Genomic DNA, 15,300 nt, shown 5'->3' on the forward strand with positions numbered 1-15,300 from the left:
AGCTTTGAGCTTTGCTCTTCTTCTTGTTGACGGCTCAATGAAGCGTTGACCGTGAACGACGGCGATACTCTTGGTGGTACTGTGCCACCGAAAGAGACGAAAGATGCTCTTGGAGCAGTTGCGGAGCGCAGTTGGGGGTCTGGGACCGACGAGGCAGGGGCGGCGCGACGCGCTGGAGACGTTGGGCCGTGGGCCGGAGTGGAAGTGCCAGGCATCAAGGATGCGAACGCGTTTGTGAGCTCGTGGAGCTGCAGAACGCAGAGGTGAGGTCTAGTGACCTCCGTCGTCTTGACAAGACGTGACCTCGCTGAGGAAAGTTCGAGAACGGTATGTTCTCATCTTAGTGAGGGAGAGTGTAACGGGGTTACATGGTGTGGAACACACAGGGGTACGAAGTACCCGGAGAGTTAACAAACTCTCAGTACATAAGTTGGAGAGTTAACAAGGTCTCTCAGTACGTTGGCTGAAAGCCACACGTTATGCATTTGATTAGGTTTAACTATGCTAGATAGTTAAAGAGATACATTTACCCCTAGGCGGCTTGGCCGCAATAATAGTAAATAAAACACTTCTGGTTTTGAAGCATAAAAGTTAAGGTGTTAACTTTGAGCCCTGGTCTTGGGCTGTAAGTGTCCTTTGGATAAGGAACTTAGTATCAGTGACTCTTTGAGTCGAACGTCTTCCTCTGACGCTAAAGCTACGGCAGCCCCGCTGCACTGTCCTTCTTCGCGGAATACAACTTCCGCGTCGAATACAAGCCGGGCAAGCTCAACGTGCTTGCGGACGCCCTCTCTCGGCGTCCCGACAATGAGTTGGCCCACATCACGCGGGTGACAACCGACTTGTACACAGGCTTGACTACAAAACCTACAAGATAATGATAATGAATGAAGACCGCAATAAATTAGACGATACAACGCTCCTACCTCTCGTTTAATGCTGACTGGGCGCCTTCATACACCCCAATAGAACACATGTGGTGAACGTGCTTTCCGCACACAGTACACGGGTCCGTTTTAAGTTCGTTGCCTTCTTGGCAGCCCATCACCGAGCAACCCATATTTGCTCTTGCCAATTAGACTTCGTGTGAGGCGCGCTTTCCGGTTGAACCAAACTGGCTACTGTTGGACGAGAGCCACACGATCAACTGTTCGACGAGAGCCACACGATCTATAGTTGCGAAATAAGAACTCACCTTGCTCGTTTAGGGTGCCCTGAAATAGTCGTTGAATAGTACTATCAAACCACGGCGAGACAGTGCTATTACTACCAATAGTGAATACCACATAATTGGTAGTAAGATGACTACTATTGCAATAGTAGTAGTAGTAGTATGACTCAAGTTTACTATTATAAAAAAGACAACCAACCCCTGAACCTGGCGCCCGGTGAACAGTACTATCGGATGCGATGTACTATCGATACACGTAGTATTAATATATTGTAGTAGTATTTTAAGATGCTTTTCAACGACCAACACTCCGGTGTCAAAAACACATCCTCCAGCGTAAATGCAAATTCGGCAATTCTTGTCGCGGGGAAAAGCGGTGGCCGCGCCGCCTAGTCGACGGCTTGCCTCATCCGGCGCTGCGAAGGGACCTCACTCCTCTGCCCGTAAACGCTCGCGCTCGCTGCCCCCGTTGTCTTTGATTGTGGGCGCAGGAGCCGCTGCATTGACGCTGACTTCGTCCCCCGACGATGTGCGGCGACTGCGCAACATCGCTCACACTGGAGCTTTGGTCCTCCATGAATGTGAAGTAGTATCACTGAAAGATGCAGTGACGGTGGCGATGCAGTGGAGTGAGATCTTGAGTCGTGGCAGCGTAGATGCAGCGCAGGACGAGCTGGTGGAGCGTCTGCTTAGCCACATTCTGCATCTTCACGACGACGAGCAGAGCCAAAACACACTACGCTTCCTCATAGAGCAAGGAGTGTTGCCTCTGCTGATGCAATACACAGCGTGGACCAAGCCCGCAGACCCCACAAGACTTCAACGTATGCGATTATAAGTTTGCACCACTATTGCTATCTACTGACCGTATTATATGGCGATTGTTTAGAATTAATGCAGAGTCTCATTAAGTTGCTCGATGTTGCTGCAGCCAATGGACAAGTCGAGCTGAGGTTGTCTCTAGTGACGGTAGCTCAGGCTCTCGCTTATCTCATGGAGCAGGACGACCATTTTGTGAGTTATGTCGATCGATTGCAGCTTGGGGACGACTTGATGAAGGTGCAGCACTTGGCCCGTCAAAAATTAGAAGAGGGGGCTGACGCGTCTCGAGCCTTCGTGGTGAATCGCTCCGACCTGGCTGATCCGAACTCGTCGCGTGTGGCACAAAGCTGCACTACACTGGTGAGCTTGTGCTCCCCGGAAATGCCGGATTCTATTAAGAAATTTGGTTTATGGGCACTTGGCGCACTTGTGCAGGCAGCAAACCGAGAGGAACCGACTGCTCTTCACGCGCAGCAACTAGAAGCAGCTCTAGGACCTGATTTTGCTTCAATGATGCTGGCGTTGCCACGAGACAATGACAACATCGACTTGCACGTTCTGGCAGCCTCAGTGATGGACAGGTTACTCCATATCGCTCGGCATAACCCAGCGGCTGTGACTCGTAACACATACGAACTGTGGATGGATCAAATTCGCTATTGGACTGGAACCGAGGAGGTCGAAATTGAGCCCAAACTCAACAAACGATGGCTTCGACGAATGTCCAGGCAAATTGACCAACAGGAGGCTGGTGAGACCATGCAACGCAAGCAAAAATTACATCTTCAGCTTCAGTTGACCAGTGCTCGATGTCTCCGTACGCTCACAACCTCTCCACAGAGCCGGCGCTACGTGTGCGAGTCTTCAAGCACACGAGCAGCTCTTTTCGAGTTGTCTCGTCAGATTCACGAGAAGAGGCAAAGCCACGGAGATGCAGTTGATGAAGATGCGGTACGAAACTTGATGAGCATCCAGCGGCACGTGTCCTGGACATTTCGCAACATTTGCACCGGATTCCAGAGCGGCGCCATGGCCCTCGATTGCTTGTTCAACGCGTCCTGGACTGCATCCCTTCTGCAGTCGCGTCGAGATTTACCCATGTCACGTTTCTTCCGCGGGGTTATCGACCTCACAGACTTGCCCATTGTAGGAGCTGAAGAATACGAAGCCAGCACCGAGTTCGGATGGGTCGACATGTTAACTGCTTGGAGTGCTAGTTCGGATCACCAAGTCCGTGAGAACGGCATCGCTAGTCTTGTCTTTCTAGCCCAGCAGGATTTACAATCTTCTACAGACTTGGTGTCAGAAGAAGACGAGGGAATCCGCAACAAGCAAGAGCACATTCTACAGGCGTGGCTCACGAATATGCTCCAGCAGATCCGGTTACTCTCGGGTGGGGAGCTGCTTGCAGTGAAGCAAACGGAGGAGATCGCGCACATATCGAAAGAATTAACTCCCGGCAATGAGCGCATTCTGTTCAGCCCCGCCGTCGTCGACGCAGGCACGTCAGCTTTGGCAGTGTTAGCAGAGCATCACCACGCTGAGCTTGTACAGCAAGGTGTCGTTCCACTAGTGGCTTTACTGTCAGCAACCAGTGCGGCTACACCAGCGCTACATACGCAATGTGCTCGTGTGCTAGCGAACCTGGTAGCAAGTTATTGTCTCGACATGGACCCGAGAAGTTCAGCGCTTTCCACCGGCTTCACTCGAGTTGTGACCAGCGACCACGTCGACATAGCCAGATTGCTGGAGCAAACCTCGAGTGGGAAGCGCTTTATTAGCGATATTCGTCACTGGCGCGACTGTGATGACCCGATGCAGCGCTCCAATTACTTCCGTGTCGTACAGAATCTCTGTGCGTACAATGAAGTTGTAGCAACTGGTCGTCTCGTGAAGGATGTCTACTGTGAAGGCGTGCACCCGATCGTCTCTAAAAGCGACATTGAATCCGTGGAGCAACCTACGGACGACAGTTCTGATCCTCTGGTCGATGTGGTGTTCGTGCATGGGTTACGCGGACATCCGTTCGGTACATGGCGCACGGATATGAGCAATAAACTCGAAGGGAACAACAATATTTGGCCGGACGTGTTGCTAGGAAGAGACTTGCAACGCAACAAAATCCCTGCGCGGTTAGTGACGCTAGGCTACGAAGCTGGCATGGTGAGCTGGTCCAGTCCGTGGCCCTCACTGACTCTACAGGAGCGAGCGCGTGTCATGCTTTCTGCTCTCTACGCTGCTAATATCGGTCGAGATCGCGGCCATCCAGGCGCTCCTGCACGCCCTGTAGTCTTCATTACCCACTCGATGGGCGGCTTGTTGACCAAGAAGATGCTCTTACTTGAGCGTGAACAGCGAGATCAATCATTACTGGCTGACAGTACGAAGGGAGTTGTTTTTCTGGCCGTCCCGCACTTTGGCTCGGATCTAGCAAAGGGCGTGCGATCGGAAGCTATCCGCAAGTTGATCCAGGCCCACCCAGCGATCGAAGACCTATCAGTGGATCCCAATGGACAACTCGAGCATCTAAACGATAGCTTCAAGCAGCTAGGAATTGACTGCTTTAGTGTCGGCGAAGAACGCGCGGCACCAGTGGCGCTTGGCCTCTCTGCTGTCGTTGTGAAGCCCGACTCGGCCGACCCTGGTGTCGGCCGCTTCTACGTCTTGTCCGAGTCCGACCACATGACAATCTGTAAGGCCAAAAGCCGCGACGAACCGCTATACCAGGACATTCTTCAGTATGTTATTCAGCATGCCCGAGCGTAACTTGCGTTGCATCAGTTCTGCTGTTTGCCACAAAAAAGCGATAGCCACAAGCGGGAGTCCCAGTCCCCGATAAGTAATACGATATAGAGCATACCTTTTGATGGTGCTGGTTCAATATGACGACTAGAATAGCCTTATGCTGTATACACATGTGAGCGCATACGCCCCATCTTGTGACCTGTGCTGTGAGTGCTGTGAGAAGCAAATACGGTAATGCTGGGGCAAATGCGTTAAGGGTTTAACTGTTGTCATGAAGTCGATGTGGAATGGCTCATACGTCCAGATACACGCGTGTACTATAGTCTCCCATTTGAGAGCTCGCCCCAGTGTCGTTGCTTGGTGAGGGGCCTATATACCGTGCCGTTGTGTCGGTTGTTGTTGTGACTGAATGAGCTGCACCAGCAGCAACATGCGGCGAACGGCGTCACGACTAGACAAAGTCGAGGAGGCGATGCCTGCTTCACCGTCGATGTCTTCCTCACTCTCCGACACGCCCGCGATACTTGAGTCTCCCACCTCGATGACAGAATTTCACGAAATGTCCACGAAGCTTGCCACGCCGGCCGTGCCGCCTACGCGTCGACACTTGCACCGACGACGACGACTGGAGCCGCACCTGGACCATCATCTTACTGACCGACTCGAATTGTTAGCTCGATACCTGCAGAGGGCGTCCAAGATCACTAACCACGAGGCCTTGCACACCCAAGCACAGAGATCCATCGACGACCTGCTAGACAACATCCACAACTTTTTCTCCGCCTATGAAGCCGAGAAGCGCCCGATGTGGCGTCTGGCACAGACCGGCCGATTAGTGCAGCAAGTCGAAAGTTTCCACCGAACGTTGGACGCCATCACTGCTCGCTGTGGCTTAGCAGTCGTCACTCCAGGGGAAGCAGGTCCATCGTTGCCTCGCTGGCAGGTCGAATGCGAGCAGAGCGACTTGTGTTCTTTCGATCGTACCTAGAAGACCACGCGGCCGCTTCCGTATCGAACTCGCGGGTTCGCGACCCGACAGACCAATTAGAGCTGCTCACGATGTTAAAACACGACGCGGGGCAATTCGATACGGTGCTGACAGCGGATGAGTTGGAGCTGCTGGAACGTGCGTTTACTTTCATTGCGGGTTGTTGCAACACCGCTATGAACGTCGAACCACAGTTGCGCTTGATGTCCTTACCGGAGTGGTTTGTTGCTCCCTATGAAAGGACCAAGCAGAAGCTCAAGTGGCAGCGAGCTGCTGTGACTGTACAAAAGACACCGCAAAGTATGACCTCGCACGAATGTTTTACGTTGGCAAGCACGTGGTCTCGACTACAACACCCTCGTATTATGAAACTGTTCGGCGCGTGTCATGTAAGTCGAAGGCGGTTTTTCGTGGTAGCAGAAGGCACGCCTTTGACTCGGTGCTTTGGTGACGATGGTTTCCCACTGTGGCGAGCACTACACGAGGCTGCGTTAGCCCTGCGTTACCTCCATGAACGACGCGTTGGCCTTGATTACCTGTCGTGCGCTGACCTTGTATTATTCCGCAGTGGAGATCGGGATGCCGTTATGCTTGCAGGCTTCAATCTAAAGAAAATGAAGTCTGCGTTAGATTCCTCAACTAGCAAGTGGACACAAGATGAAGACCCGGTGCTGGAGGATGACGACAGTGAAGCTGGCTACGATGATGTTGATATAGTGCGTCAGGATCGCGAAGCTGACTCAAAATTACAGGTGTTGCCGGAAGAAACTCGCGAGGGGTCAACAAAAAAGAATTGGCAAGCACCGGAGCTGAAGAGAAGAGAGACTTTGGGGCCCACAGAAGCGTCCGATGTTTTCGCTTTGGGAATGTGCGTGATCGAGGCCTTTTCGAATGGGGACGTGTGGGGTATCAATGCAGAGAGGTACCAGAACGATGACAATATTCATGGCAAGAGGACTTCAAAGAACGAAATGCCACCGAGACCAGCTGCTCTCAGTGACACTTGGCAATGGGCTTTGGTGGAGCGTATGTGTTCCCATGATCCTCAGACCAGACCATCTCTCACTGAAGTATTGACCAGCTTTCAAGTCTGTGCAGAAGATGAGGAAAAGGCTAACACAGACCTCTCGTCTACTAAGCGGAGAAGGAAACTCCGTCCGCATTCTCTTCGTCAGACCCAACCACGGGCAACGTCAGCTTCGATTGCATGCGCCCTCAGCGAGATTCAAGCGTGGTGCGATGAGGCTTCCGAAAGCTCAGCTCTAAACCACCAGGTGTACGAGCGAATGGACGACATTGCAGCCCGACTTGAAGCAATGGACGCAAGCGTCGCAATCTCACACCTGCCAGTGTTAGCTGCACTGGTTGTTCGCTTTCGGAGTTTCCTTCAGCGGCATGTTAACGAGAATCCGCTAATGAGACTTGCAGCTACTCGTCAAGTCATTGAAATGAACGTCGAGTTGCATGGAGAATTGGACGCTTTAATGGATCGCCTCCGGTTTAATCGCTCCGGTGCTTCCATCCACTCGTGGACTTCACAGCAAGCTGTCTATCGTGCGCAACTGTGGAAACGCATGCGTCTGTCTTTGGAGATAGATACTCAAACGTTGATTAGTAAGCTAGATGGCGAACAAGAGCTTTCGTTATTGGGAACTTTATTGGCCTTCGAAGCAAAGAAACGGAAGGCAAGTTACTCGGATGAGCACCTGGAGCTGCTGCAGACTGCGGTTGTTAGGGTGGAAGAGACGTATCAGTCCGGATCGGCGCTTCCGTCCTGGTTTATCCCACCGTACGAAGTGCTTTTCAAGGAATTGGATGCTTTTAGTCGAGGGGCCTTGGGTTCTATTCATTTTGGCAAGTGGCAAAACTTGGATGTGATGGTCAAGAAAGTGCTCACACCTGAAGATACGGAGGTCACTATGCCTCTTCGTGGTGCCAAGGAGCCAGCGATAGACCCGTCCCAACGGTTTATCGATGAAATGTCGACCTGGTCGACGCTGGAGCATCCCAATGTGCTTAAATTATTTGGCGCTTGTCATGTTGGCCAGAATCGATTTTTCTTGAGTGAATACGCAGCCCAAGGAACTATCGATAGTTTTGTGGCATCCAAAGTCGACAAGGAACGCGGTGCTTGCGCTCGACGAATGCTACATGATGCAGCACTAGGATTGCACTATTTGCATACACGCAACATCGTCCACATGGACCTCAGGTGCAGCAACATCCTCGTCGATTCGCAAGACGTCGTCAAACTCGCCGACTTTGGGCTCAGCTCTCTTAAGAGCACGGAAAACTTGAATGACGCGACGATCACCCAAACTGAAATCGGATCCCGGTGGATGGCACCTGAGTGTCTTTCCGGCGAAACGCCTACCTTCGCATCAAACGTCTTCTCATTTGCCATGTGCGCTATCGAACTTGTAAGTGGCGAGCTGCCGTGGGGCTCCGAGATGACAGACGCAGCGGTCCGCTCAAAAGCTCGCAAGGGTCTGCTACCACCACGCCCTGAACATTGCTTCTCCGATTCTGAGTGGGCTCTTATCGAGCGGATGTGCTGCTATGATCCGAAAGAGCGCATTACTATGAGTGAGGTCATACGAATGCTAATGTAACAAAGTATAAGCCCTATCAAGGGATCAAATCAAACCCGATGCCAAACTGGTTCCCTTCCCTCATGTGAAGCTGAAAAGCTTAAGCCTTAGCACACAAACCAGTGAAATGGGTATTGATACAAGTGAGATTAACGTTATTACCGTTACTTTTTTTGCGGAAGAGGTGTTCAATCAATTGAGTGAATGGATTCGCCACGAACAGCAAAAACGCCCACGGCTGTTACGGTGTAACCCAGCTCCGGTATGAGTCACCAAGGACTTTCATCTAGATGCGCCACGAAACGGATGCCGATGTTGAACCCAGGAGCATAAATCATTTGCCTTTCCGCTCAATTAAAATGGGCGTTGGCTCCCCGCCAGGAAAGGGGCTAGAGTCCAAGCCTCCTTACTCGTATCCTCACTTTCTAATCTACTCTTCAGAGCACAAGACTCAAGATATCCGCGATGCAAGTGGTTGGACTCCTCGTTCTTGCTGCAACTCTGGCTTCTTTCTCCGCCCAGGCTGCCGTCACGGACAACCACCAATGCTACGTTGAACCTGGCTTCGACTACATCGCCAACGATATCGGGAACGCAACCGCTTCGACTGCAGACGGTTGTTGCACAAAGTGTGAAACCTTCCCCGGGTGCAAAGCATATTCCTGGACGGATCAAAATGGCGGCACGTGCTGGCTTAAGAGTGGTCGTGGTACTATCGTCGTGAGCTCAAACGTTCAGTCGGCGACGTTGCAGCCTCTTGGCGACCCCAACAACTTCGGTGGTTGCCAGCTGGACGAAGGCATCGACTACGTGGGGAACGACATCGGTAATGTGCGCATGCTCAAGCCCCTTGGTTGCTGCAGCTCCTGCTTACACTTCCCCGGATGTCGCGCCTTCACATTCACCACATTCAACGGCGGCACTTGCTGGCTCAAAAGCGCGAAGGGACCGACAGTCGTGAACCCTGCGGCTCGTTCAGCTCAGCCATACCTGGAAGCCCCGTCTTGTGGACTAGAGTTTGGCGTCGATTATGTGGGCAACGACATCGGCAGTGCTCCGGCCAGTAAAGCGCAGGACTGTTGCGACGTGTGCTCAAAGAAGGACGGTTGTCGGGCGTTCTCGTGGACGGATCAGAACGGCGGCACTTGTTGGCTCAAGAACCGGAAGGATGGTACCATTCTCAAGAAAGGAGTCACTTCGGCTCAAGTCAAGTCTAACCCGGCGTCTCCAAGTTGTGCACTGGAACTGGATGTGGATTACAAGGGCAATGACATCGGAAATGCTCCGAGCTCGGACCCGTATGCCTGTTGCTCCAAGTGTATGGCCAGAAGCGGTTGCAACGCTTTCTCGTGGTCGAACCACAACGGTGGGACGTGCTGGTTTAAGAGCTCCAAGGGCGCGACAGAGACCAAGATTGGGGTCAAGTCGGCCATCGTCTAGTTCAATTGTTGTTAGCAAGCTACATGGATATATGCGATCATTTCCATCGAATGTTTCTAACTAAACAGAATCCAGACCACCTTGTATCCGCTCATCAACGATAGAGATGCTGCTTCAAAGTCGAGTGGATAGCACATTCTGTCCTGCTACTCACACGTTACGCCCCTTCCACAGATGCATCTGCGAAGATCGATGTATCTCCGTTGTTTCGCGACACGCTTGTTAAACTTGTTTGCCCTCCTGCAAATATCCGCCCAAGAACTTGACAGTACGGCGTCCCAGCAAGCAGCAATGACGGGTTGTTCTCATAGTAAATGATAGGCCACAAAAAAGTCAAATTGTTGTTGCTCAATTTTAAGTTATGGACAGCTCCGTCGCATTTTTGGGAAACTGAGTGTCTCCAAGACTCCAATACGCAATTGATTCCTGCTCAAAGAGTTGCTGGTAATGCCGTTATGGGGTACATCTTGAAAGCGTTTAGACTGAAGAATTATGTCAAAGTGCCAGGTTATACTTCCTGGCTCGTTAATTATTCACTCTTTCGTAACTTCCCGCTTGATTTCATTAAGGTGACTCTCATGACAATCGAGCGCTAGTAAGGAACACGATGGCTGTTCAGTAAACTAAGGCCCTACCTGCATCCAGCATTGAGGATATTGAGGCATGCTCTCAGCATAGAGATACCGTCAAAACGCCAAGACCCCATACGAAAAAAACAAGTTGTGATACATTGAAGAGCATGTCTTTCGCTCGGTTTTTAGTGTACAAGACTGACGTTTGGACCAGTTCCAGAATACGGTGCAGTCATCGATGCTCTGTGTTCTCGCTTACTCGTTCTCTTTGCTCGCTTTGCCCGCATATCCATCTTCATGTCATCTAAAAGACTCAACGCAAATTTCATTCGAGTCAAGAGAACCCTCTAGGACGTCACCGATATCATCTGAATTCACTAATCGCCTGGACAGCCCATGCATCTTCGTACCGTTTATGTCTAGGGAAACCATTAAACTCGTACGAAGTCAGTAGTACAGTCGAGATGTCCATTGATGTCACCGTGTCAAGAACGCAATCACGTATGAGCGACCAAGCCCGCTGCTGTGTCGAATTTGCATGAAACGTGTTGTGGGTGAGGGCGATCACCCAGCACTTCACAGCGATAAGCGCTACGTAACGTTGGTTATCACTACTCGCGGTACAAGTAAGCTCATACGATAGGCATGATGCGTCTGAAGAGCAGATTCACTATTTCTCTGACGAACAGAATTAAGTCAAATTATGGCCCATCTTGACCTAGTCGAGTGAAAAATGCTCGATACACTTTATTCGCAATTCCTTTCGGGTCGACTGACTTCGCGTTTCTTTCAGCAGGAAGAAAGTATAGTAGAAATTTTGGCATCCGGAAAACGTTATGAATGGCAAATACAAACTGCCGCTTCTTGAGAGACCAGGAAATCATGCACACAAGATACAATCCGTGTGTTATCACTATATCCCCCATAAAAACAGCTATAGTGCGGTCATATTGCATTTCCATTCCAAGATAAAACAACTTTAACTACTGATCCAAGTGTGTACCAGGCAAGTTCCATGAATCGTCACAATAACATACGTGCAATACTAGCCCTTTCATATGTTTAAATGCTACTTCGAGGTAGTTTTTATTTTTTAAATACTACTTTTTAAATTTTTATTCTAATAAAATACCCCTCGCAGAGTGCGACGCATTTCAAAGGGTCTGGAATGTATCCTCGAATGCAAGTGCAAATCGATAAAGGAAACACGGTTGGCAGTTGACAGCATTCGATAGAAACGGTCGGTTCGCCTCGGTTGACTGCATCAACATACTAGAATTCGATTTCATTGCTGAAAACGCAGTCCGGTTGCCAGCAAAGATTTGTTCACGTTCGAAGCAGTACGGAGACCCTGATGCTGCTAGAGGTGGGGAGAGTGGATTTGCCATTCGCTCAAGCCACGGATCGATCCACGACGGGAATGACGAGATATTGGTTCCTCCCAAGTTGATACCAACCAGAGGATTTATCAGTAACGGCACGTCCTCGGGTAAAGCAGAAAGCTTGGTACCTGCCAGATCCAAATACCACATTGCTTCCAGTTCAAACAGTTCCTTGGGGACTCTTTCGATCGGAGTATAAGGCATCATCAGAGCAGTCGGCCGTATCTTCCACAGTGTATCTGGAAATTCCGTAAACTGTGTCGTATCTAGATGAATCGTAGCATAGCGAGGCCACTTTGTATGCAGATCATCTGGGAATACCCGCAGGTTGGACACGACAAAGCCGATAATATTAAGTGTTGGTGGGAAAGTTGGGGAAAGCAACCCTGGAGGGAGCTCTCCATTTGTAACATTCACTCGTATGAACATTACGGCCTGAATCATAGGATGATCGACCTGGTTGAGCGCTGCATCTTCCTTCCATTCGACAATCGTTGTGTTATACACTTTGAATGTCTGAAGTGTATAGAAGGTCGTAAATATTGGTGGTACTGTTAGCCTTGGACAATTTCGAACTAGCAACGCCTTTACCGAATGCGCGTCAAACTGATTCCACTGAGCAGCAACTTGCTCATTCTCCCCATCGGTAGCGTCTGTAATACAGTTCAACAGGACGAGAGAGCACGCTGGTTTCGAAATCCCCCATGGACGGACTTGTACTAGACATTGTGGGAGCATCGGGTTCGCCTCAGCGTGAATGTGGACACCGAGAATGACTATGCCCCAGCAGAAAAATGCGAATCGTAACAATCTCGAGCTTGCTACTCGTTCCGTCCACACAGCAGCTACATTTTGTGTCTGGTTCGTAGCGTTTTGCTTGTCAAATGGAGCAATCGTAGCTCCCCGCGGGTTAGTAGGTGTGTTGTTGGAGTCTTTGGTGGTGACTGCAGTCATCAGGACTTCCATCGTGTTCAGGTTGCTTAGCATACTTACCGCAAAGACCATTCGAGTGGCTAGATCGCTCCACGACAAGATGAGAATGATGTTGAACTCGTTCATAGCATTAACGAGCCATCTGTCTTGGAACCAGCGTAAGATATTAAAGTTCCCAGTAGCGACGTCAAACTCCTGCGCATACGAGATAACGAGAAGCAAAGGGATCCCAACGGAAGTCACGAGGTCAAGAAAACAATCACTCAACAGCGCAACCAATCGCATCTTGGTCTTGTTGTGTCGAAACGTGTGATGCACCAGTGCAGTGCACCAGCAATTTATCACGAGCAGAGCAACGTAGAAGCGATTGAGACACAGTCGAGGGACATTCCGACTCATTCGAAGTCCTTGACTCGTCTGTAAAGTCGTCTCGATCGTTTCACGGCAGAGGAGCAATAAATCGTAGTAAGGCCCCTCTGATCCGAAGAAGCCCCGACGACAAAATACTGCAGCAGCATAGCGGTAAATGGTGCCCCCGAGGTTTTCTTGCCTACGTTGGGATTTGTGCCGGTGAAGGTGGCGGGGTGGGTGAAAATTACTTCGGAAGGTTAGCCTTTTGTTCCGAAGTGATCTCGCTATCATTGTCAGAGCTGAGAAGACATGCAAGCCGGCAATAACGCCATGTGTGGCAGCAATCGCGCGAAAATTTTCGGACTTCATGCCGATCTGGTAGAAGTCCAAGAACGTCGTGACGGCAAGACCGGGCATATTCCAGTAAGCTGCGAAGACGAGTCCAAAGAATAGTCCTCCAACAAGGTGCAGGCTCAGGAGACCGATCCACCACAGTCGAACGGCAGTCGGTGTGAAGTGTGTGTCCTCATTAACTCGGACCAGCAAGCTCAGCCGCGGGCCATTGCGCACAGTTGTCATTGCTGTGTTCTGCTGTTCCGCACGATAAAGGGTTTGAAGCATCAATTTCCCCGCAACAAAGCTGTTGAAGTTGCTTGTCTATTTTAGTCTTCTCCACATGAAACGTGCACGACTGATGTCCAAAGCACGAGAAAGCCAGACCAGCCTAAGGACTGGAAGCGGTGGAAATGCTTCTCGTGGCCTGCCACACTCAAATCTCTGTTATCCTCCCCCCATCAGCCAAATATAATTGCCGTTTTCAAGAAGTAAGTTTAGCGTTCCCCGATTCCAGTGGGATTGACTTTAAATACTTGTATTCATTCAGGGTGAATCATCCCCAGATGAAAAAAAATCTGAGGGTGAGTTGCGATTGAAATTTTTCTCTTTCAATGGTAAAAATATTCTTATGTATTAGTGCTAAGAACAAAAAAAAATGTGGAGCTCTTTTAAAAGAACTAGAGCGAATTTTGTCCTTAATTGTAATAAAAATGCTTGGCTTAGCGAAAGCTACTATTAATACTCATCGATAGGAAACGGATGCGACTTGTCCTCGAAGACCGCACCACATTCTCCATTATACGCTCTCCAAAGCTACCACCGCAATGTCAGGGAGAGTATCGTATTTCGCGAGATCTTCTTCGCAGTATGTGGATCTGTCTCGGCGTGGCGTTGCTGTATGGTGGACCGTCCTACTTCTGGTGCACTTGCTGACAGGAGGATACAATGCAGCGTTCGCACTGTTTTACCATGAGCTCAAGCATACATATCTGTACGCGTGTCTCGATTACTCTGGGATCGGAATGCCGGCTGAAAACCATGAGGTCATTTCTCTCGTGAACGCAGTAATGGCTGCTATCCACGGCGGATTCGCGTTGCTAATGATCGGAGGTTCGCTTTGGCATCGCGAATTAGTTTTCTCTCCATGGAATACAGACAAAAAACAAGTTTTTTTAAAAATTAACTCGAAATCTAAAGTTGGTGGCGCCCCACCAAAATCCCGGCTAGCTCGAGCCTATTCGGTGGTCTTAGGGCGGGAAGGCTTAATTGGTGTCAATGGAGGCAGCTTTCACACGATCCTTCTTGCTCGTGAGCTTGTGGAGACATCATTGCAAACCGTTCAAGCTTACCGGATGAGTTGGTTGCTACCAAGGATGCTGCTAAACCGCTTCTATCTAAGTCTCATAGTACTCAACTGCTGGTCGTCTGTGTTGGTTTACTCGCTGTTATTTAAACGAAACGAGGCCCGGAAGCGATTCGCATATCTTGTATGCGATTGCTCTTTGAACCTGATATCGTCTATCGGCGTATTATTGATCGCTGTGTAGGCCAGTACGATTCCAAGCTGACTGGTTTCCCTGTAGAGATGTGGTATGATGACGAGTGGTCTGCCCACGTTTTAAACGAGTTCCAGATGATCCTCGTGGTGTCGTGGATGGACTTGGCAAGTCGGACGATTTTCTCGATCGGCGTGATCTCTACGGCCGCCAACTTGAAAGATTTTCTTCGTAAGTCAAGTGGTGCCAGTTCGAGACGCATTGCATGCGACGCCGAACCTGTCAGCGCACCAAATAACGAGGAACAGGCAGAAAAAACAGCCAAACCATCTCCAGAAAAAGTGAAAACTCACAAGGATCCGAAGCAAAACAAGAGGAAACGTCATTGCATCTTACACGCCGTCTACGGCATTTTTGCAGTGTGGGGGGTTGCGGTCACTGCATTACATATACACGCATCGACGCAGCCTGAG

At 50.1% G+C, this 15,300-nt stretch overlaps 5 protein-coding genes across 5 annotated transcripts; 4 read left to right on the forward strand and 1 right to left on the reverse strand.

The window, feature by feature from the left end:
• Positions 1 to 1,511: 1,511 nt before the first annotated feature.
• Positions 1,512 to 4,759, forward strand: PITG_18798 (uncharacterized protein; the record flags this gene model as incomplete). The annotated part of the gene is made up of 4 exons (XM_002997227.1): positions 1,512 to 1,739; positions 1,797 to 1,995; positions 2,061 to 2,671; positions 2,750 to 4,759. 4 exons carry the CDS (start codon positions 1,512 to 1,514, stop codon positions 4,757 to 4,759), a joined length of 3,048 nt encoding a protein of 1,015 aa, XP_002997273.1.
• A 388-nt stretch (positions 4,760 to 5,147) lies between these two features.
• On the forward strand, positions 5,148 to 8,338 carry PITG_18799 (protein kinase, putative; the record flags this gene model as incomplete). The annotated part of the gene is made up of 2 exons (XM_002997228.1): positions 5,148 to 5,718; positions 5,841 to 8,338. 2 exons carry the CDS (start codon positions 5,148 to 5,150, stop codon positions 8,336 to 8,338), a joined length of 3,069 nt encoding a protein of 1,022 aa, XP_002997274.1.
• A 412-nt stretch (positions 8,339 to 8,750) lies between these two features.
• PITG_18800 (uncharacterized protein) lies at positions 8,751 to 9,819 on the forward strand (the record flags this gene model as incomplete). Its single annotated transcript, XM_002997229.1, has 1 exon — positions 8,751 to 9,819. The coding sequence occupies one exon, from the start codon at positions 8,783 to 8,785 to the stop codon at positions 9,755 to 9,757; it is 975 nt and encodes a 324-aa protein (XP_002997275.1).
• Positions 9,820 to 11,483: 1,664 nt separating this feature from the next.
• Positions 11,484 to 13,574, reverse strand: PITG_18801 (uncharacterized protein; the record flags this gene model as incomplete). Its single annotated transcript, XM_002997230.1, has 2 exons — positions 11,484 to 13,150; positions 13,244 to 13,574. The coding sequence occupies 2 exons, from the start codon at positions 13,572 to 13,574 to the stop codon at positions 11,484 to 11,486; spliced, it is 1,998 nt and encodes a 665-aa protein (XP_002997276.1).
• A 581-nt stretch (positions 13,575 to 14,155) lies between these two features.
• On the forward strand, positions 14,156 to 15,062 carry PITG_18802 (uncharacterized protein; the record flags this gene model as incomplete). The annotated part of the gene is made up of 4 exons (XM_002997231.1): positions 14,156 to 14,531; positions 14,583 to 14,872; positions 14,935 to 14,981; positions 15,050 to 15,062. 4 exons carry the CDS (start codon positions 14,156 to 14,158, stop codon positions 15,060 to 15,062), a joined length of 726 nt encoding a protein of 241 aa, XP_002997277.1.
• Between the last annotated feature and the right edge of the window lie 238 nt (positions 15,063 to 15,300).

The sequence above is a fragment of the Phytophthora infestans genome, genomic scaffold (genome assembly GCF_000142945.1).
Source record: "Phytophthora infestans T30-4 supercont1.81 genomic scaffold, whole genome shotgun sequence".
In the NCBI taxonomy this organism is placed as follows: domain Eukaryota; phylum Oomycota; class Peronosporomycetes; order Peronosporales; family Peronosporaceae; genus Phytophthora; species Phytophthora infestans.